Here is a 23,509-nt window from a genome sequence, read left to right on the forward strand (position 1 = left end):
ATGGAGCAAGAACAAAGTTTTACATCGTATGAAGAGGCCAGCGTCCGAACAAGCCTGCTAGGCCTCGACACGCGCTGCAGGAGCTTCCCACAGGTTTCCAGAACATTCTATGACAGTGAGAAAAGGACAGAAGTTGAAAGGAGATAGGGACCTTGTTTTAAACGGAGGCAAACACACACGCCACAATACACCACACAATCCTGAAAGAATTACTTGCCTTATAAAGTGAAAACAAACCAACAACATAAAAAGGATGACCTGTTTGATTACATTACTGTTCTGACTGTGGGACGCTGTATACTTATACTTATGTTATAAAACCTGCCTGTGTCAACTGGCATAAATAAAAGGAATGGCGTTGTAAAAAAAAAAAAAAAAAAAAAAAAAAAAAAAAAAAAAGATAAAATAAAAAAATAATAATATTCATATTTTCAATCATAATTATAATAATAATAATAATTATAATAAAAAAAGTGTGACTTGTCTTAAGTTACTAAATTCAAATATACACAGCGACTCCTTTACTATTTACACATATTTACAGATTTCTTGTCTTTCTTTGATCAAATACCTCGGTGGTAAAATGGGAGTTGCTCTTGAGACTAGCCTCTCCCTTTGTAGTGATCTATCTGGGGTCGACCTCGGCAGCGAGAGACGCAAACAAACGGGCTTGTCAGAAGGCACTTGCTACCAACTCAAAATACTGCAATCCTTTTTCTTTTTTTCCTTTAAAGAGCGTTCAGCCAAGACAAACAGACGTGACAGAAAAAACAAGGCCACTTCGCAGGCACTGACCCACAAGCTCAGTAAGGCAGGCGTGGAGTGAGGAGAGGTGGAGAAGAGGTGGATGAGGGGAAGAAAAACAAAAAACAAACCAAAAAAAAAAAAACAAAAAAAGGAGTGTCAAAGTTCTCGCTTCTGACCCCATCGCCAGTGCACCTCACTGGCCGCCCTATCCAAGGTCTGTGCTGAAAACACGGGCTGCATACAATGAAACAAAACCACAATCATCTGTAAACAACAACAGAAAGTCTTTATACAGTTTATAGTTTTCCTCTATTGAGTGTATTTTTCCTGCTCTTTGTTTTCAGCAGTACATTTCGCAAAACAACAACAAAAAAACAAAAAACAAAGTGGGCGTCTCTTTGCCTTTTTCTTATAAAGTAAAACACAAAAATCTGCTTCATCTGTACATATAAAAATAAAAATGTGTCAAGAAAGGGAAAAAAAATTCGATCAAAAACATCTCACCATGGGGAAATAAAAATAAAGTGAAAAAGAAAGAGAAAAAAGAAGAGTTCTCCGTCTCTCTTGTTGAACTCAAAAGCCTTTGTTTTTCTTCTTCCGCGGAACAAGAGATCTACTTTCTCTCTCTGCGTGTCGTTCCCAGTGTCTATACGCAGAGCTCTTTGGCGTCTTGGCCAGCAGAGGTGCTGTTGACGTTTTTCCAGCGGTTGTCTTTGGGGCTGTGGGCCGTCCGGTGCGGAGCTTTGAGGGGTGCGCCCCCGCTGCTGCTGCGCGTGGTGCAGATCAGCTCGCTGTTGAGCCGCACCGTGGCCTTCGAGTACTTTGGGACGGGCTGCTTGCCGCCCTCTGTCCCGCACCGCCACTCCTCTGCCAACTCCAGCTCGTCTTCCTCCTCGTCCTCCTCGGGCTCCTCGTCACCCTCTCCATGGGCCCGCTCCGGGGAGCCCATGAGCTTGGCCCGCTCATACTCGGCATCCCGGTTGTCCTTGTGCTGCTGCCGTGCCACCGGCCGCAGGGGCTCCCACTGGTTGTTGACACTCTCCTCCACTGGGGCACGCTCGCGCCTCTCGCGCTCTTTTCGTCGCTTGCGCGTCCACCACACGCACACAATCACGCAGAAGATCCACAAGGCGCAGAAGATCACACACAGCACGGGCACCAAATAATCTGGGAAAAAAAAAAAGAAATCTTGTCATTTACAGATCTTCAGTTCCAAGTGTGAAAAATACTAAAATGCACTTGTAGACAAATGAATAAGAATTTGAAGTCCTTAACCCACAGAAAGAAGATATTTAATTCAGAAAATTCAATAAAATACATCCCTTTCAACAGCAGTGCCTACAACTGCATTAAGGAAGCGCTCTAGTTCTCATGAGGAGGCCCCTTTTAACTCTTAGTGAGCACATCACCGCACCTCCACCAGTGAAGGCCTTGTCATTTAGAACTCTTTAGAAGTCATCACTGACGGAAAGTATGCAGACAGTGACTTGGAATTAGTCATGCCGTTCTCATGCACCTTCAGCAACAGTGAGAAAAAAGGAGCAACAGTGACAGAACAGAGTATGAGTCACACTGGTTTTATGGCTTCTTGCTCAGCTGGCTCCATGGGGTCTCCGGCACCCTTTTCTTATTTTTTTGTGTTTAGAAGCAATCAGAGAAATTACAGTGGTTATGTAATTAGAAAGTCTTAAGATTAATAGGCAGAAAAGAAGCCTGCAGATTGAGAAGTTGCTGAGTGCATTGTTCGCTGGACGGTGTTCGGCTACGGCTTGAATGTGGTCGTTGCAAAAGCTGCCCTACTCACCCACTGGCTGGGGCACGAGCCGTGTCTCCACTCTGACCTCAATGACGGCCTGCATGATGGTGCTGTTGTGGCGCTTGGACAGAGTGCTGACGATGGTGCTGGCCGCCTCCTGGATCCGACTGTGGTCAGGCTGCTCGTCCTGCTGGAAGGACTGCGGAGAGCCAACAATGGAGATGTTATTAGTGTGTGGTGTGTGTGTGTGCACAAGTAATCATGAGTGTGGGGAAGGAGAAGAGAGACTGAAAGCAAAAGAAGAAGATGTAGCAATAGAGGGTAAACCAGAGAAAGTGGGAACTGATGCATGTCTATATGCTGTTAATTGATGCTTTTGCAAAAACAACCAGCCACCTACATGGCTTTATTTACAAGTACCTATGTTTCCATATACCTGGAGAGAAGAAGTCTACAGAGCAACTCTTAATAGACCAGTTAACACAGCGATCTTCCTTTCAATTCAAACCTCCATGCCATTGGTTTTATTCATTCTCCAACTTGCAAAGACCTGCAGCTGGGCATACCTGAGCAGCCCCGAAATCTCTGAGTCAGCTTGTTATAATACTGTGTATGTGGATTTAGATCACATTGTAAAGGTACTTTAGAAGATTTTGCCAACAATCCACCATAAGCCACAGTGACTCATATAAAAGCTGAAAATGTACTACCAACAGCGGAAAGCTTACATCCACCCCTCACCTTCCAAACACAACTTCTCCAACATGAGCTTTCCTATTTAAGAATCATGACCGAACAAGAATGGTCATACTACTTTATCTAAATGGCTTATCTGCTAATCTCTTCTCCACCAGGGCTGCCTCTGATGGAAGCTGTTGGAGTTGTGTCTCAGCCTGGTTCTGAAGCAGCAAGGGTGAGTGCCGCATTGCGGGCGAACGAACCTGCTGCCGGTCAGTCAACTGAATCTCATTACAACAGAATGGGCAAATCTTGGGAAAGGGTGCACATGCCAACATCAAGGAACTGTGTGCAACTAAGACTAGACTAAAACATCCATTGCAAGACCTGCGGAGCACCTTCGGTTTCTTCTGCAGGGGAAACTTAGAGGCCTCATGTATTACAGGAAGCAGGGCCTGAGCTAAAGAGGACATTAGGTGATGCTGCTCAAGCTGTGCACTTACAATGGCCACCTCGACTGCATCCTGGTTGGAGTAGGAGAGCTCACAAAGAACCAACAGAGCATCCTCCTTGGCAAGGTTTCGTGTGGCAGGCAGGTACCTCAGCTCCGAGCACACATGCTCCACTGCTGTTCCCTAGGACACAAACCAAGTTATCAACAATGGGACACTTAAACCGCAAAAGTTCTTTTATGATTTAAAAAAAAAAAAAAAAAAGACTGCAGGCACTGGCATCAGCTAAACACCCTATATTGCACATTATTGCTGTCGGATCTAAACTAGCTAAAATTGATAAACATATACATAAATAAATAAAAAGCAAATAAATCAGATATAATCCAAACTCACTGTGGGTAGTTTCTCCCTGTTGAAGACGAGGGTGATGTGGGCACAGCTGTTGTCCAAGTAGCCCGTGTTGGGCTCACACTTGCTGTTCATCAATGTCTGACTATGTCGGACATCAATGCCAGAACAGAAGCCCCACTGGAGGCAGGGGGGAGAGAGGCAGGTCAGGAAGCTGTGCTCCAGGCACTTCTGACCCCCAGGGCAGGCTGAATGCTCTTTGCCTGGAGTTCCTGGCAGCAGGCACGGCCGCCGGCCACACACCACCTAAGAGAGGGGACAGGGGTCACATAACCGCTAGGCACACTGCCACAACTACAACGTAGCATCATCTGTGGAGGAGGTTACGTGCCTCACTGGAAGATGGTTTACACGAGTTCATATGCTGTAAATGATGTAAGATGTGGATAGTCAGACTGACATGGGGCAAAATAAACCCCCAGACTAACACTTGTGTTGAGGGTGCCGTTTTGTGCATGCTTGACCTTTACCTTGGTGCACTCTACTTTCCCGTTGATGCACTGGCAGGTGTTGCAATCCTCTTCCCAGCGGCTGCCGTGAGGGAACTGCAGTCCGGCGTAATGACATGTCTTCCCAATGCCTATAACTGCACCACACAGCAACAGCAAAACTGTAAGCCCCACACTGAAGCAAGTCCTGCTCATTATATCACACAAGCATGTAAAGGAGGGCATGGAGTTATGCACAGCTTTTGAGCGAGTAGGTACTTACACTCTTGGCACCGAGGCCCAGAGCGCCCGAGCGGACAGATGCAGCGGAAGCCGTTGATCTCATCCACGCATGTGGCTCCATACGCGCAGGGCGATGACTGGCACTCGTCAATGTCTGAGAGGAAAGTAAACACACCTTTATTGGTTATTATCTTCTCGCCAAAGCACATCTGCAAACTGTTGAGAAAATTAAACAGCCCCCTTTGAAACGATTTACATTTGTGAACTATATCCTAGGGGCTTGGGGGCGGTTCCCTCTGCAGCTTGCTAGACATTCGGCCAGAGAAATGCATCCTTAAAGACTTATTTTCTATGTAAAGTCAGAGGAGACAAAGAGTCAGCACCCGGAGCGTGGTGAGGAATTTTTCCCCTGGCCTGAATAATTCATCTCCTCTGACTGAATGCAAGCGAGGGCTGACCTTTCTGCCCTAGAGGGGTCAAAGGGCACGGGATGCTGAGTAATCTGGCATTTCGGGTGATACGCCACATGCATCTCTCTCTCCCCTATTTTTTTTTAAGGCATTATCGCTCCCGCTCTTTCTTTCCACTGAATACTCACTGATGCGGCAGTCAGGCCCAGCGAAGCCTGGAGCGCACTCGCAGCGAAACCAGTTCACCCCATCCACACAGATGCCTCCGTTATAACTATGGAGAGGAACACAAGAGAGCAAAGAGTTAAAAATGACAATGGGATGACCTGCAGCAACAATCTTTTAACTCTGAGGCTGCTCTGGACTTGGCTCTACAATTTTCTAAGACGATGTGCACTACCAGTTTCAAAGTAGTACCAAACTGTCTCATCCGTAGCAGTTACTGAACCACAGACCCAATATTATTACTAAATGCCTAGAGTTTAAGGGGTTAAGTAAAACTGTAGAGGTCCTGCACACAGTGGAAAGATAGCGAGATGAAAAGAACGCTGAGGAAGAAAGAAAGAAAGAAAAAAAAGAAAGAAAGACGAAGACACAGAGAGTAGAGGACAGAGAGGGTTATAAAGGCCTTGTCCCGTTCATCAATACCACACCTTTCAGATGCTAATCCCCACTGACCCCTTGCTGGGACACCCTCCTTTTCCCCCCTCCTCTTCCCCAATCCCCCTGCTCACAGGTCAGCGGGGCAGAATGGCAGGAGGGCAGCAAGGGTCTGGAAGAGAAAAAGGCCGGTCTGCCCCTCCTCCTTCAGACCCCTCAAACCCTCACCGCTGGGGGCACTCTTTTAGGGCCTTCGCCTCTATTGTGCACCCCATTAAAACCAGCCCAGGGTCTCCCAAGCTGTCGGATTTAGGGGGTGATTTAAGGACATCTTCCCCTGTCTTTATAACACCACCCCCCTCCATCTCCCTCCCCATCCCGCTTGGCCTCCTCTGTTGCTGCTGTGTATCCGCTCAGAGAGAATGGAGGTGGGAGGAGGAGGAAGGGGGGGGGGGGGGACTGGGCAGAAAGCCATGCAAGAGGGGCTATTCACAGTCGGTGGTGTTGTACAGGGAAGGGGCGGGTCAGCACAGACAGCAAGGACAACAGAGCCACCAGCAGCTCTGGCTAAGAGTAGAGTAAATATGAAAGGGGGTGGGAGGAGGGGTACTGCATCCTACTGCAGGAGACGAACACAAGCTTACTTACCAAGGATGAGGGTTGCAGTCGTTGATGTCTGTGAGGGCCAAAAAAAGAGCAAGACACAGTGAGGAGATAATACTAGGAATAAATGTGTAGGGTTGAGTTTTTGAACTTAAATAGGAGCAGGAGAAGAACAGTAGGCACTCACTCTGAGCACAGGTGGGACCCTCCCAGCCGTCCTTACAGATGCAGGTGAATGTGTCCCCGCCACCTACGCAGGTTCCTCCATTAGCACATGGACTGGAAGCACACGTGCTGTTCTTGGCTGAAATCACAGGCAGAAAGAGTATTTGGTAACTCTGCACCAGCTGATCCCAATCCTGGCCCTGAATAGTTCGGTCTTTTCTCTGCTCCAGTACACCTGATTTAACTCTACTTGGTTCTGAACTTCAGTCCTGGAAACCATCCATTCATGCATTCTCTGATTCTGTAATCCTGTGATCCAACACAGGTAACAGCAGGTAAGATTAGAAAACTACCAAAAACATTTCCCAAGTTGGATCAGGTGTCTTGGGGGCAGGAAACAGTGGGTTCCCCTATAACTTTAGTGTAAATGGGTCAGGCTAACCTCAGATACATATGAAATGGCCTGCTTTTTTAGCTTAGTTATCATGTATTGATTGTATGGAACGTTAGAGATCGGCAAGCTCACCTGTGTTGCAAGTGCTTCCCCCCCAACCGGGTGGGCAGGCGCACCGGAACGTGTCTCCGTGGTCATAGCACGTGCCCCCGTTGCTGCAGGTACTGGCGTCACACTGGCTCTCGCGCGAGTGACACGTCTTGCCTTTCCAGCCATTGGCGCACTCGCAGAAGAAGTCATTCACCTGGTCCAGACAGCGGCCTCCGTTTTTACATGGGTTCCTACTGCACTCATTCACATCTGCAGAAGGGGTAAACAGGAGTTAGTGAAGAGAGCAAATAAGCTGAGAAGGAGTAAGGAAGATAAAGACGGCTCTACTCACTGAGGTCACACAGGTCGCCCTCCCAGCCATCGGGGCAGATGCACTGGAAGGAGTTGACGCCATCAATGCAGGTGCCGCCATTCCGACACGGGCTGCTCACGCAGTCGTTCACATCTGAGAGAGGGAATGGTAGAAGGCACAGGAGAGGAGTGTGGTTAGAACAGCTGGGGAACAAGAGTGACAGGCTGCTGAAGATGCATCTATTTGCAGACCTGGACAAACCAGCAGCAGTTCTATACTTGCAGTTTTGGGCCAGGATCTGCACCCACACATATATATATTGTAATATATGAGTGAGCATGAAGAACCCTCACAGTACGAAGAGTGTGAAGAATCCACATTATGTAAAGATTTACAGGTTTTTCAATTAAATGTTGAACCAAAAGTTCATATAAACATCATTCCCAGAAACAGCAGGCTTTCTGGGTCTGCAGGTGAACGATGCTGAACTGTGGAGCGCCACAGAGAAAGACAGACAGCCTGGGCAGCAGGACTCACTCTCATGGCAGTATGTTCCAGTGAAGCCCGGCTCACAGGTGCAGGTAAAGTTTCCGGTGGGCTGACTGACGCAGCGGCCGTGAGGGCCACACACGTTGGATGAGATGTGTCTCACGCTGCCGTCCGTGACATTACTTGCTACAGCAATCGTGCAGCTGTCGATCACTTTAAAAGAGGGACACAAACGCACCAATCAGATATGTTACATGGTCAGCGGTAAATCAGGGCAGGCTATGTTTAGGAGCAAACAGCCAATCTTTACAAATAGCTAATAGTGACATAGTGGAATGAACCAAACCGAAGTGAAAACTAGCAGCTGGACTAGTTTACTGTCGGGGCCAGGTGTACCTTGGCATGGTGCTGTCCTGCAGTGGTCTTTGCGGTCTGCACAGGTCTTCCCCTCATAGTCCTCAGGACAGGCGCAGTAGAAATCCCCTAGCAAGCTGTGGCAGGATGCCTCATTTTTACATGGGTTGGGCTCGCAAGGGTTTGAATGACTTGGCACCTATATACAATATATAAATATGTAGAGAGAGAGAGAGAGAGAGGTCATAAATGGTATATGGTTGCTATAGCTATTTACTCAGTTATTTACTCTACTATAATACTTATAATGCATATGCAATTTAACCGTTTCACACTAAACAGACCTGAGAACGTTTTTCACTATTTGCACTTTAATATTTTTCTCAGCCAATGAAATCTGGCATGTGCTTGTCAACTTCGACCACATCTCATACAGGAAAGCAACTTAATATTGTTGCTTAATGTAGATAAAAGACAAGAATACAACAGCAAAAAATTTAAACATTCAAAACATCTAGAAATAGACAAGCTAAAACAGGCTAACAGGCTAAAATAGCTAGCTTTAAATAAAGCACAGGGAAACTAAAGTGCAAGTCTTAGAGCTCAACAGCAGGCACAGGAAAAGATGAATGGAAACCTGGATTTAAAAACTACATTTGGGGCACAGATCCTCTTGGAGTCAATTCCAGTTGTATGTTGCAAGAAACACAAAATGCTGCTTTACCATGCTTTGTAGTTTGGGCCCAAACCCAAAGTGGATGGACTAGTAGCAGAACTTTGAAATCTACTCTGAGCAATTCAATGATCGCCCTGATAACATTTTGGCTCTGCTTACTGATTGTGATTCTAAAAAACCCAATGCCAAACAAAAGACAAACAGGCAAAACGAAGAGAAGGTCCAGCGAAGGCAAGTAAGGCTTTGATTTACTCAAGGCTTTAGCTCTTCAAGCCCAATCTTCTTAAACTACGGAGATAAACAGAGAGGGGTAAGCTGTGGAAGCCTGCCAGCAGCTTACAGCTAAAGGAAAGTGCCCCGTTGCCCTCACACAAGAGAGCCATCACAACAAAGCGTAAATCTAAATTTAGCCGTCCTTTCGCTCTCGTTGAGCAGATTCAGCAGGGACGTGAAACACTTTCACATTTCTTGACTTTTCTTTGGCTGATATTCTAGGCCGTACAAGAGACTACAAGATTGCAGATGGAGGCTAGATTATTGCATTATCGACTATCAGATGGGTTGATTTAGCTAGGCTGCTAAATTCCACACCACTTCAACTGTATGTCTCCAGTTTTTTTTTTTTAGGCATCTTCAAGAGGGATGAACTTGTGGGGAATTTAAACAAGCCTCTGAACAGGAGAGATCATGCCAGTTGCCATGTAAGGCATTTTGTGGGGCTGCAGCCTGGCCCTTCCTTCCCTCTGCTCCCTCCATCTATTTATTTTATTAGGGATGTGCCGTGTGTACAGTGGAAGGCTGAGGCCTGTTCACCGCTTAAAGTGGTGCAAGAGATGGTGACAGCAGGGCAGACGGCTTCGAGACATGAAACTGCGCCGGGCAGGCTGTGCTCGAGGGAATTCGGCATCCGTTTCAATACATTAGTTGGCAGTTATTCAATAGGGTATCAGTTTAGGGCAGGGCTGTCGCAAGCCTCGGGTTTGGGCTCTAAAAGTAGGTTCATGTGCAGGTGCTCATGAAGAGAGTGATCATAGATCAAACGCTTGCTGTGTATAGCCCATGATCCGCCTACAAGACCGGAGCCTTTGCAGGCTAATAGGAGCGTAATGGCATGCCAGGCATGAATCGGACGTAAAAATCAAGGCCTTGTTCCCGGGCCACGCACAGGCACACAGCCAGTCAGCCCAAATAAGAGTTGCCTCATTCACTACACCCTTTATTTTTAGCCTGTACAGTGAGCCGGGGACTGGCCAGAGAAGCTTGCAGCACCTCCACAGAGATCCACTTCAAAACCCTCCGCTGGGCGACGGCTGGCCCCAGACCAGACCTTTCCGCCGTCCCGTCCAATAACAAGAGCAGTGTGGCAGGAATAAACCCCTCTGCTCCAGTTACCCACCCACACCTGTGCTAGAATAGCAGGACTGATCTGCCCCGCACCAAGGCTTCAAACAAACATGCATGCAAATGGGAGTAGGCCTCCCAATTTAGATGCTGCAACAGGGGCTGGGCTGAGCAGCACAAAAAAAAATTAATAAATAATAAAAAAAAGGATGCCACGAGAACAACTTTCCTGATTCTTCATGAAACAGTTTTGTGAATCACAAAAAACTGGATAAAGTAAATCCTTCACTACTATACACTTAAATTGTATAGGCTGAGTCCTCAGTGAGAAAACCTTGAGGTCGTAGATATTAGATTTTCTGCTCAAACAGGCAATGGGCGCTTACCTCGCAGACCGTCCCAATGTAGCCAGGCAGACATTCACATATAAAGTTGTCCAGCAGCACGTGACAGTGGCCGCCGTTCTGGCAGGGGCTGCTGGCACACTTGTTCCTCTGGATCTCGCAGTGGGTGCCTGTGAAGCCTGGAGGACATTGGCAATGGTAGCCTCCCCGTGCTCCTTCCTGCATAGGATTATTAACGTGATGTAAACATTAGGCCTTTAAATCAAACCCAAGAGCCAAAGAATACATTCAGGAGTGTCCAGTTCTGGTCCCAGAGAGCCACAGTCCAGCAGACTTTTTTTTTTGTTTCACTTGTTAAATGCCAATACAATCAATTCCACACACCTATAGTGACCTAACTAGCCTACATCGGGTGTGTTTAAATAAAGACATGACCCAGCTGTGCTGAATACAGGACCTCCAGTGCCAGAGCTGATCACAGACTAATAATTGGAGAGGCTCTACCTTGCAAGTCGCTCCATTCTGGCATTGTCCATGGCAGCCATTCATGTCTAAACACCAGAAAAGGAAGAAACGACAAACAGTAAACAAAGTGCTTGAGTGGAAACAAAACTGAGGTACTGGTCATTAGTAATGAACTGCATGCAGTAAAGATGAAGAGGAGGAGTTAGTGAGCTGAAGGCAGAATCAGTTCAATCGACACAAGCCCACAAGGCCAGTCAACAGGAAGCAACAACCCAGCATGCAACAGGAGCTGAAGGCTCTGACGCTGTGTGTGGTGTTCATGTCCCTGCAGAGTATCAAGTGTCTAGAGAGGAAACCCTGGTCGCAGTGCCCATGTGTATGTGCGCGTGTGTGTATGAGCTCAGAAAGAGAGAGAAAAGAAGGAACGAACACCAGAGTGTGTGGCACAGGGCCCAGTGAGGAGAGGAGTACTTGAAGAGAGATACTGACTGATGTCACAGTTCTGTCCGGCCCATCCTTGAAAGCAGTCACAATGATATCCACCAATCAAGTTTTTGCAAGAGTAAGCGTTAACGCAAGGCTTCCCCACACACTCATTCACATCTGTGGATTAAGGGACAGAAAGAGGGAGGGATGAGGAACACGTGTGGAAAACCAGGACGAAGGAAGGGGGGAAAAAGGAAAGGACGAGAGGAGAAGGGAGAAGGACAAAGAAAGAAAAATGATGGCAACAAAGTCAAAGGAGAGAAATTGGAGCTCTCTCTTTGTAGCCCCATCACCATTAAGCACACTGAAACGGCGTTCAGTCTGTAGCTCTGTACAAGAGGACATGGACCGGCCACACTATAACTATCAGACATACACATTTCCATGTTGACATCAGGCCTGTCTGTGCTAAGCTTTTTATTTTACCCTTCTCCTCCTCACATCTCCTCTTTGTAGAGCCCCCTCAGATCTTCACAGCAAAAGATTCTGCTGCTTTAGGAGACTTCCAATGACTGACACAGCTAGCTAACAAGGACTCTTACTGGTTTATGGTCTTATAAATTGGTGGCAAACAAAATTCTGATGCCACAAAGGCACTAACCCAACTTGTGGGGATCCGTTTGTGGCTTGAGAAAGTGGGCATCCCATCCCATGCTCTCTCTGGGTGTGAAGAATTGTCTTCCTCTAATCTCCCATCACTCAGCGAGATGTTAGCCAACACAGGCGTCAGTTAGCTGGTGTAACAGAATCGGCAGTTGGTGTTCTCCTTCAAGCATGTTAACCTCTTTTAATGGTGCTGCAGTTTAAAAAGATATGATGGATCTTCACATCACTCAGAGGAAGCACAAGCTAGCCTTCAACCTCCCAGCATGGTATCAACATGTGACACTAAGGTAGCTATTAAATACATTTTAAAAAATTTGTTGTTTTAGAGTGTCTGGACCTATTTAAATCTTTGACATGTTGAGTAAAGGTAAGGGTAATAATGGACTTATCCACTATGCTATCCATCTTCTATCGAAGTAAGGAAGCACTGGTGCCGTGACCCTGGCATTTAGTATCTGGTTAAATATTCAGTGTGGGCTCCTGGTGAGGTGCGTGCTGCCTCCCTGCGCACCTGTCCTGCGGGAAACCTGACTCCAGGCCTTAGCGGGACTTGGAGAAACGCGAGCTGGGGGCTAAGGTTCGGCCTGTAAGCCGAGCGCACCAGCTCCGGTTCCCTCACCCCACTTGTTTACAGGTCATAATCCGCTTCCTCTCGCACATCCTGTACTTCCTTTGACGTGATGGCTGCGGGGAAAGGAGGCACGCAATCTTCAAGAGAAGTCAAAGGCACAGACGAAGCTGACAGTTGCGGGATCTGACCTCAGAAGGCTGACTGTCTCCAGGTTTTTTCACTCTGTGTATAAACATGGTCTTCCTCCACTCCTCCAGGTTACGCAGACCCCACCTCCCCTCACAAAGCCTTACCAATTACTGTATTCCAGCTAAACGGTGGCATCATGATCGCACACACATGCAGGTACATGGTTACAATCCACTGAGTCCAAAATACACACGCATGCATCAACAGCCAGGTTGTCAACAAACTGGGATGCAACAATGCACAATGTAATCGATAGGATGCGCCATGGAGTACTATGACTGGTGAGTCGTTGTATTACTGAAACATGAGTGGATGCAGATTGTACAACACATGTTGAGGTTTTATTACCTTTCTTAATAATACCACAACATAGAGACAGGAGGCAGGTACAGCTCTAATAACTTGTTATAATCTTAACCCTAAATTCAATATTTTATGTAATATATACTAAATACTCATCATGGTGGGGTCACTCTGCCTAGGTTAGGATAAATTCCATGTCAGATACTTTCAAGATATTTTCAGCCCCTTGAAAAGTAATACAAGCTGAAAGCATCTTATGCAACTCTTAATAATATGACTTGATGTTTAATCATGTTTCTTCTGGTCAATATAACCGAATGCAAGTCATACCACTGCACATACAATAGTAAATATATGCACCAGACTCACCGATCTTGCAGGTCTTCCCAGCCCACTGTGGAGGACAGAGGCACTCAAAGCCGTTCTCCAGGTCAATACACGTTCCCCCCTGAGCACAAGGGCTGGAAGCACACTCGTCCATGTCTGCAATACAAAAACACACAAAACCTTCCTCAGAGCCACATTAAAGACAAGCTGCTGGAAGCCTCCAGCCTGAACTCAGCTCAGAGCCGGTCTTTCAAAACAGAACAGTTGTACCATTAAAACCAGTTACGAGGTCAATGTTCCGAATGGATTCAGATGAGGAGGATTTTACCGCTCAATTATGTGCAATAGCTTTCCATATAAAACATAAAAACTGGGCGATTACACCGATTTTAATCAAACTGTGGGGGCCGACAACCACCCACACCACAGAGGAGACTTGCAGAGCGAAAACGAAAGAGGAAAAAGAGGAGAGATATGAAACTGGAGTCAGAGCAAGACGCAGAGTGGTCCTGCTTTTACACTGTAACGCGATTAGTGTTTGGTCTAATCCAGAGGGCAGCAGATTAGCCACTATTAGCCTTCCAATCCTCACACATCTCATACTGGCACAAACACAAACCGAGCACAAGAAAGTTTAGGAGCCAAACAAAAACGAGGAATGAAAAGCAGCAAACGCCCCTCTTTCTCTAGCCTGCCCTCTTTGCCCCCATGAATCTATAGGATTGTAAAGGAGAATCAGGGTCTTAGAAGGGGGGTTGCATGGGTAACAATTGAGTGTGTATGGGTCTGGGTGAAGCAGCACCTTCATGGGCTCCAAAGAGGAAAGAGCGTGCCAAATTCCAGCAGGAGACCCTCCTGTTGCTACGGTAATGGCAACATAAGCGTGGTGGACCTGGAAGCTAGTTGGTGGGGGTAGGGTCATGCACAATCAGTATGGGGGGGTGGGGGGATCTTGTGTGACCAAAAAAAAAGAAAAAAAAAAACTGAGGAGAGGAGAAAGAGGAGACAGAGATGGTCTGAAAATGAGAGACATGAGGAGGGGGGGGGGGCAGTCATGCCAAATCAAGCGGTAGGGCAGGAGGTCCACCACAGAAAGGTGGGCTGAATTCTGGATTTGGGGAAGAGGGAAAAAAAAAAAAAAAAAAAAAAGGAGGTAAGCGGGAGGGCACCATGCCGCGTTCTCGATTCGCAGAGCCAAAAGCGGGTTGGTTCAAAGTGAGAGCAGGATTATGCAAATCCCCCTTGTCTCTGTGATCAGTATCACTGCGCTTTAATCCAGGCCCCTACGAACGCTCAGCTAGAAGCGGCCAACACAGGGAACCCCACTGTGTGGCCAGAAGCCCACACCGCCCCTGCCTCACCCCCGAATGCCCAGCAGGAGCCCAGCCAGGCCACAGCATCTGGACACGTGTGGAGAAGGGGGGGCAGGCGCAAGACGGGGGAAAAAAAACAAAAGCAAGGCAGAAGTGAAGAAAAACATATACTACTACTCAAAAGTTCTGAATCACTGGCCATATGATCACGTATTTCATTTATAGAAAATATCATTAATGAATTAGTTTAGCTGAAAAGATACTTAATATCATAATTATCTATAATTCCAGTCATCTATCTGTGGCAAAGCTTCCTCGTACTAGCATCATATTATATTCATGTCATATTCACATACTTACTATATGATCGTCTGCAAATATTGGTAATGGTAATGCACACTTACTACACCCACACCCACACACAGATATACTCACCTTTAGCACAGGTGGGGCCCTCCCAGCCTGGTGGACAGTGGCATTCAAAGCCAGAGGGAACTTCGTGACAGGTGCCACCATTGGCACACGGGTTGGAAACGCAGGCATGCTCTGCTGCAAAAGACAATTCCATTCTCAATTAGCATCTCGCACATAAAAGATGATCTAGCATTGTTCCTGTGAGCCAGCAGGGCAACATTTCCTGGCAATACTGCTTCGCTCGCCGGTTGGACCATACACAGTCTTATCTGACCCATGTCTGCAATGTTGAACATGAAACAGTGTGCACAACTGCCTACATACCTATCTCACAGTTCTTGCCCGAGTAGCCTTCAGGACAGGCGCAGTTATACTCGTTTGGCTCAGAGTTCATGCAGGTACCTCCATTCACACAGGGGTGGTGAGTGCCACAGTAGTTCAGATCTGCGTAGGGAATAACACACGTTACTCCCTGTCCATAAGTCAAGCTGCGGGTGGTAAAATGAGCTGGGCTCAAACAACTCCATCATTAAGAACCGGACCCTTTCGGCAATGCTGACGTTTCCGAGGACATCTCTTTCTGGGGAAGGCAGTTGTCAAACCACAGAGAGAGGGTCTGCGGGCTACCAGCATGCCGTACAAGACTAGGCCTTGTACATAAAGGCCAGTAAATAAATAAAGACAGGGCCACAGTGACGGCCGACCTAGCAGCCGCCTCGCATTCCTAAGCATCTTTCAGGACACAAGCTGGTCAGCGGCCGTGAGATCAGATGTCTGTGCGCCGCTCCAACCACGGCATCGATATCCAGCGCGTGGCCAGCTGCGTGTGCGCTCCATCACATGACCACGAACCGTGCCGTCATGGCGGGCAGCAAATCAACGGAACTGAAACGGGGGTAATTCCGTTTTATGGCCCTGAAGGAAATTTGCTGGACTTTTATGATCAGGTTACCAGACAAGGAATTAAGTCTAGACTTGGGCTACACACTATTCTGAATAGAGATTCTTTACTGAATGAAATTGTCATCCAGGACTAGCGTTAATCCCTCTCTGGGGAAACCAAGCCTTAGTGTGAAGATACACAAGAGGAATTATCATTGGATGAAAGTGATTTTCATGATTTCAAAGTAGAATTTCATGTGGACCTGCTTTATTTATATAAACAAAATGAGTTGGATTTCTCAGTTAGCTTGATAACTTGGGTCAAATCTTCTTACAAGAGAGGGCTTGACCAAAGGTATCCAGATAACTGAAAAAATCCTCCCGGTCAAATGGCATATGCAAATGTCAATGTGGATTACCTTTATCACACAGCAGTCCACCCCAGTTCTTCTCACAGGTGCACTGCCACGGGTTCTCACAGGTGCCGTGGACACAACCCGGGTAGGGCAGACACTCATCACAGAACTGTCCCTGCCAGCCGTAGTTACACCTGGAAACCACAAGAGCGGCGCCATCAGCTTTGGAGGTCTGTGCAGCAACCAATGACATCTTAATGACAAGCCTGTACCTCTGGGTAATAGCTATAAGCTGAAGCGCCACTGCTGTGTCTGTAGACACCTAATCTTAGCAGGAGAAGACCTTGCACGGTGGCAAAGGTTAACAACACTTTCATGCATATAAACACACGCTTCCCCCATGGGTGACTTGGTGGGAGCCAGAGGATATGTGGAATAGCGCCGGTGAGGGGTTAGCTAATCATTGGTTTACAGCAGCACTCTGCTATTCCAAGGCCAGTGGTTTTCTCTCCCTCTCGCTCTGTTTGTCTCGGTCTCAGCTGTCTTGTCATTTCTGAGCCGGCTATTTTAAGACACTAGTCCTGCAGGACATGCACGGCCAAACTCTGGCTCCCGGTTGCAGAGGCATGGCTTCCATAGCTGTACCTCAACCCACCAGAGAGAGACGCAGAGATAAGAGCCGTCTGTATTTGATCCATGCTGATCACGGTTGTGAATAAGTCATTAAAATTCAGCGCTGAGCGTCTTTGACAAACACATCAGGCTTCAGCAATATAAAAAAAAAAAAAACTCCTCCTGCTACATGCTATGGGTTTGGGTGAATGTGAGAATTTCTCTTTGCAGAGTACTTAGCTGTGCAACCCACGTTGTTCCTCCAGCTTTGATGAGCAAACCCAATTTCACAATCCTGAGCAGAGACTCGAACTCACGCCTTAATCAGCTCAACTAAAGAACGCGCTCAGTCCAGTGTTGCCCAGATACAACTTTACTACTAGCACATGAAAGAGTGTGTAGGCTGCCCAACGCGCGCAAAGAGAATCTGAAACCCATGCCAGCCTAGAGGCATTTAGTGTTGCCAAGCGCTGCCAAACGTAAGCGCGCTCACTCCAAAAAGAAGTGACTTGGCAGGCAAGCCCTTATGTGCCAGGACAAGTTGATGATCATTCTAAACAAGCCTCCAAAAGCCATGCGTTGGTACTTGTTGCCCTGTGTGTGGCAGGTGGCTAACCCTCAATACACATTCCTCAGTCATTTCATACCTTGCTCTACCATGGCACAAACAAAGGGCAGTTTAAGATAACGTCTCTGATTTAATTCCTATGAAAAGAGCAGCCATAACTATAGATACCGCCTCGTGTACTGGGTTGGGGATGACGGGGAAGAGGGTCACTGCATCCTGCAGAGCATGGGAATTGGCGGCCCTCTTTTAAAGGTGGCTAATAACATCTGCCAGGCACATGGGCCCCATTAACAGGTCCTGGCTGCACAGTTTTGCGTCACATCCATCAGCGGGATCAGCATTGCACACACAAATATCATAATACTTATTAAAAATATCAACAAGGGTACATTATATGCCAACCCAACCAGGATCCAGGCAGTCAGGAGCAAATAATCCATGCTATTTCAGAGGATGTTTAAGGCCTCCAAATGATCACGCTGCTCTTTTCTTTGGATCTGCATGCTTGTCAGATTGCACAGTAAAGTCTGACAACAGGGGGGCCCTTGGGGGCATTGGCCACATGACTACACCACTGCAGCAACATTGGGTGGGGGGGTGGGGTGTGATCTTCTATGGCAGAGGCCCTGGTACTGAATGTCAAAGAACATTCAACACCCTCTACATTACCTCAGCATGGGTTCCTTGTCTGGTGATTTTTCATGACTGGTCTATAGGCAAATCACACTTTGTACTGGCAACTGCAAAAATCGGAGTGCTGAGTTTTTTCCTCTGGGGCATGAATTATTGAAGGTTTAGCTGGGTTTGGAGGAGGCTTCGTGCTCTTCCTGTGGCTTAGGAAGCATGGCGAGCCGAGCGCAGGCTCAGGGCAGGAAGAGGCCGGGGGGGTGGAAGGAGGGGGGGCTGGAGTTGTCACAGTGACGTCGAAGGATTCCACAGCAAACTCCAGCAGAGGAAGCATCCCTGTTTCCTGTGCAGGGCACAGCAAAGCTACCTTGCCTTTCAGTCTGATTATCGAGACCTGTAGCATGTATGAAGTGATTGAGCGGGGGATGTATACGTGTCCGCCACGGAGAACATGGAAATACATATTCACTTAATACTGAAAAGAAAGGACATTCCACACTCAAACTTTAAACCCACGTGTTCATCAAATAGAACCCTGATTTGGCAATGAACTTAATGAAATTAGCTGGCTAGCTAAAGTTTTCACTACTGCTGGACAGCCGAATATGAAATCCTCAGGACAGAACGTACAGCTCCTGTGGTTTTTCCTTACTGATGCTGCCACTATTTTCCTAATAAAAACAGCAAAAAGAAATCTGCAATAAAGACTGTTGAACTGAGGAAAACCATTAAGGCATTTCCACAGTATTAATCTTCTTTGACAGCTTAAAGCAAAAACGTAGTCCCAAAGGAGCAACACGGACAATGTACACTGCGTGTTGATCCTGTAATCTACCCTTTAAAGTGAAGCATTTCTAGGGACTGATGACAGGAAGAATAATGACTACGCACAGATCTGTGTAAAAACCCCCTCAGGTGAGCTCTCAGGCTTTCTCACATGGATACATGGTCTTGCATGAAATCAATCAGAGCTATACAACATGATAATAATGGGAACAAAAAATTGAATGCATCTTTTAAGTCAAAATAAAGCTTTAAAGGAGAGCTGAGACTTTTTAAAGCCCTGTCACACTTACTGGTGGCACCTTCTACGTGCTTCCATTAGTGGATGCAACTTGGGCACAAATAAACATGGTGGGGAAAAAACAGCTTGCACAAACACCGGCTTCAGCGCACTGATTAATTAATGGTAGAGTAAACAGGTCAAAACCCCTTATCAGCATGCACACATATGGCCTGCTGAACTTAAGGAGCCAGATCAGCTGGGCTAAGCGAGCATGAAACCACACTCTGCCACTTACGTGCATTCCCCGGGCACTGAGCAACCTCCGTGAATCAAATTACAGCCCTGCTTACAGATAGCTGAGAGAGAGAGAGAGAAAGAGCGAGAGAGAGAGAGATAGAATGAGACAGAAGGGGGAAGGGGAGACAAGAAAAAAAAACAATATGAAATAAATGAACAACAAGGAAATATGACCAACTCGTTTTTTCCCGCACTGCCCCATTACACGCACAACAAGTTGTGAGAATTCATGGTGCTCCCTAAAACACAGGACACATTTACGGCCCAACGTAAAGCCTCCCTGCCACCACCCACCACCACCCTATCATGCCATTGTTGTTGTTCAGGTCAGTCTAGTGATTCAGTATCCTGCCCCCTTCCACCACCCAGTCCACAATCACAAAACCAGCCAAGCTGCTCCCTGATTGTTTACCGGAGGACGCGTTGTAAGTGACACCACGTCCTGCAAGAATTAAGCCAATGTAGCTAATGGAAAGTGTGACTCCAGGTCTGTGGAGGTATAATTTACAGGAGATCTCACTTTAGGCTGAGGACTAAAGATTACTGGGCTGTGAAACCACTGATAGCAGCAGGTGTCTTTTTTAGGGTGGTAAAGGCCGTGAATTAATTAATTAATTAATTAATTAAGGTCCCCGACACCCATGTTTCCCTTCCTCCACCAGATAGGCCCCAATAGCCAGCTCACAAGGTCAGGTCAAAGGCAAGCTAGATTTATATCTTCTTGGAGATACATGGGAGGTACACATGAATAACGTTGAATAGCATGCATTCTAGCAAGCTATGTATAGCGATCTGACATCTCTTACCAGTTCGGCAGTCGTGTCCCATCCAGCCCTCCAGACAGACGATGTTTCCAGAAGGGTCGCAGCGGTAGTGGCCAAAGTAGTCGTCGCGCGGCCGGCACTGCTTGTTGCACTTGCTGCCGTAGTAGTTCTCATCACATTTAACACGGATGCGATACTCGAAACGGGCAGTGGCGCCCGTGTGCGCAATAACCTGCCACTGGTCCCCAGGGTTCACCATACCTGTGTGAGCGTGTCGCTCAATCAGGAGCTCCTCATCTGGAGGGAACAGAGAGGGAGACCATTAGAGGCTCTAGCTGGAGTGAACAAAAGGCAAGCTGCCCATTGACTACTTGACTTGAAATGTTATTAGGCCTTCCACAGAATAAAATATTTCGTTGTCCAGCCCATCCTCCCCCACTCAGACCAGGCAAGAACGAAGCTGATCAACAATACAGGCACACTCCACTCACATTTAGAAGACAATAACAAAAGGCAGACCACCATGTCAGACAACTTCAGAGGCAGACCCTGACTGAAAGCCATACATTTCCATGACTTTCCTGACACTGCCAACTGGCCAAATCCATTCGGAGAAGCTAACTGCACAAAACCTCTCAATATCTTATTTCCTACATACTCTGCAAGCCAAAGAAGAACTAGGTTTGCTGGCACCAGACCACAGTTAACCAATAGCACACCATAACCCACTGCATTTCTCTATAGCCTGTCAGGGAGAGCTCTGACCATGAGTGCTGTTACCAGGGAGAGTAGGGCAGATGGGAGGACACACACACACACACACACACACACACACACACACACACACACACACACACACACACACACACACACACACACACACACACACACTTCTCTAGAGCTGAGGACTCCCTGACTTTCAGCTCCGAAAAGCCCTTGAAGGATTTACACCTACTACTTTCCCCACCTTGCCTCTGGAAAACTCTGCCTTGTCCTCCAGATTCATAAAGGCACAGGCACCCACCAGCGATCTACACTAACTCTTACATTTTGCCAAGCTTCCCTTGCCCTCCGCCAACGCCAACAAAGAAAGCAATCTTTATCACAGTGGGATCAGAGACTGCAAACAATCACGGTGGGGTCTTGCGATTTCCACCGTCCTGATGCTTTGACTGCATACCACCCCCTTGAACCTACCCACTTACTCAGACCCCCCCCCCCCCCCCCCCCCCACACACACACACACACACACACACACACACACACACACACACACACACACACACCTTCCTCTCCATCCACTAACAATGTCAGATGAATTAAGCAACGAAAACAGAAATAGCCCTGGCGCTTCCAGATAAAGAACAATGGAGCAAGCTTTGCTGGGCCGCTCTGTCCAAGTCTAAACACTAGCCCGACCAGAGCCCTTCCTGCCATGTAAACACAATACGACGGGACCTTTCCTGGGGCCTGTGGGGCCTCCGTCCATACATACAGAGCGCTCGCATACTGTATATGTCCATAAAGTCGCCCTGAACTAAATGGTGTTCAGCCACTTCTCTACATTAGCTCATGTGTGCACAATTTTTTTTGGCCTATGCACAGGTAATGGGCTTTCAATCTCTGGCTTAGACAGCCTATCAAATGCACATTCAACTATAGACTATAGAATATGCATTTGAGAGTCTTGGAGCCATTTTTTTTTGTTGTTGTTGCTGGCCCTCAGGTCCTTGACAGACAAAAGAACATGAGCTGGAACGTGTCCAGTTTGAAGAAAGCAGAACATCACACAGCATGCAGCAAACTCAGAGCCTTCACACTGAATACTAAACATGCACCATCAATCAGCGTTACAAAGCTCATTACAAACGCTGTGCCTGGAGAGCCCAGCAATGCTGATTTCTGAAGCTGCGCAGCACTGCCAAAGCCTGTGTGAGGACACATACTGCAGCAAGCTTCAGCAGACAGGGCTTGGCAGCGGACTCCCACCATGACAACATTATTACTGTCTGGCACAGAGCGAGCACTCAGGTTGGCTTCTCAAACGAGTGACAAATGAGGCCACTGTCTCAGAACAGTGGGATATGGCCACAAAGAGCAGCACAAACTCTACCACCTGAGAGGACATCAATTTGCAGCACCATCAGCTCTCAAATATGACAGCATGGGAGGAGAAAAAGATTAGAGATGAAGATGGATTAGGCATTAGCAGTGTTACTAATACTGCCGAGAGTGCCTAACTGCAAAGATGTGCCTGTATGGCTTCTGCAAGAAGCTTCTTATGATCGCAACACTGCCTTATTATTGTTATTCATTGTTTAAACTAATCTGGTTAAGGACACATACGGGATAGCTCCAAGAACAAGATCAGTCTGTGGGGTGGGAGATACTTGCAGCCCATGTCTTTGGGCCAGGGCATCTTTCAGCTCAATTATTCAATAATAATTATTCAATTATTCAATAACTACTGAGAAGAGGCCAATACTGGCCTTAAAAATACTGATCTTAAAATATTGAGTTTGACTTGGCACCTTTGTCTGGTGTATATTAAACACTAGGCAAGACTGTTTTTCACTTGGTGTCATACCAATCAGAATCCAGAGTCCAAAATCCAGGCCCTTCTTCTTCTTGCTTCACCTTGCAAGCTATCCTGCTCATCATAGCAATATATCAGCATCCCCAAAACTAGTTCATTAACGCTATAAAACCCACCATTCTTGGACACAATCTCTCCACATAGCTACTAAAAAGTTCGCAATTATAGCAGCAATTATTAGAACTCTACCCAGTGTTAAAATACTGGTTCACATTAATGACGATTGCCGCCAACAGAAAGTATTCCTGAAATTTTCATGCATGCACGTTTTAACAGCGAGAAGGCAGTCGCCTAAGGAAATGAACTATTCTTGGCTTTTCCAAAACGGTCTAACAAAAACGTCAACCACCAGGTCAAACCTATGGTTTGCGACACTGAACAGGACTATGGTGCCCCAGACCAATATGAACGCCCTCCCTCCGGCCCATCCCATTGTCTCTGGCCACTGCTCAGGGAGAAGATGGAGAGGGAAAACAGGATGGAATGACTTCACGCTGCAAGAGAGGCGCAAGTTTGTGCTTGGCGTCTTTTAGAGGCCAGGACATACAGTCATCCTACCGATTGCATCCGCACATCAAAGGCGGACCCCCCTTCGCCGCTCCTTTCTTGCCAGCCAGCGTCCACCTTCTCTCG

At 47.0% G+C, this 23,509-nt stretch overlaps 1 protein-coding gene across 2 annotated transcripts in view; it reads right to left on the reverse strand.

Moving 5' to 3' along the window:
- Positions 1 to 437: 437 nt before the first annotated feature.
- The window catches only part of jag2b (jagged canonical Notch ligand 2b), a 39,411-nt gene continuing 16,339 nt past the window's right edge, over positions 438 to 23,509 (reverse strand). The window contains exons 4-25 of one of the 2 annotated variants that reach the window (XM_072682809.1): positions 20,323 to 20,577; positions 19,515 to 19,575; positions 16,470 to 16,600; positions 15,493 to 15,612; positions 15,190 to 15,303; positions 13,484 to 13,597; positions 11,449 to 11,562; positions 10,999 to 11,045; positions 10,537 to 10,713; positions 8,176 to 8,332; positions 7,828 to 7,992; positions 7,330 to 7,443; positions 7,020 to 7,247; positions 6,516 to 6,632; positions 6,374 to 6,401; positions 5,314 to 5,399; positions 4,756 to 4,869; positions 4,515 to 4,630; positions 4,030 to 4,290; positions 3,685 to 3,816; positions 2,552 to 2,702; positions 438 to 1,914 (exon numbers count right to left, since the gene is read on the reverse strand). In XM_072682809.1, the coding sequence (XP_072538910.1) occupies positions 1,394 to 1,914; positions 2,552 to 2,702; positions 3,685 to 3,816; positions 4,030 to 4,290; positions 4,515 to 4,630; positions 4,756 to 4,869; positions 5,314 to 5,399; positions 6,374 to 6,401; positions 6,516 to 6,632; positions 7,020 to 7,247; positions 7,330 to 7,443; positions 7,828 to 7,992; positions 8,176 to 8,332; positions 10,537 to 10,713; positions 10,999 to 11,045; positions 11,449 to 11,562; positions 13,484 to 13,597; positions 15,190 to 15,303; positions 15,493 to 15,612; positions 16,470 to 16,600; positions 19,515 to 19,575; positions 20,323 to 20,577 (3,323 nt within the window). In that variant the 3' untranslated portion in view covers positions 438 to 1,393. The remainder of the gene's footprint in view (positions 1,915 to 2,551; positions 2,703 to 3,684; positions 3,817 to 4,029; positions 4,291 to 4,514; positions 4,631 to 4,755; positions 4,870 to 5,313; positions 5,400 to 6,373; positions 6,402 to 6,515; positions 6,633 to 7,019; positions 7,248 to 7,329; positions 7,444 to 7,827; positions 7,993 to 8,175; positions 8,333 to 10,536; positions 10,714 to 10,998; positions 11,046 to 11,448; positions 11,563 to 13,483; positions 13,598 to 15,189; positions 15,304 to 15,492; positions 15,613 to 16,469; positions 16,601 to 19,514; positions 19,576 to 20,322; positions 20,578 to 23,509) is intronic. The other variant, XM_072682816.1, reaches the window with a different exon arrangement.

The sequence above is a fragment of the Salminus brasiliensis genome, chromosome 1 (assembly GCF_030463535.1).
Source record: "Salminus brasiliensis chromosome 1, fSalBra1.hap2, whole genome shotgun sequence".
Taxonomy (NCBI): domain Eukaryota; kingdom Metazoa; phylum Chordata; class Actinopteri; order Characiformes; family Bryconidae; genus Salminus; species Salminus brasiliensis.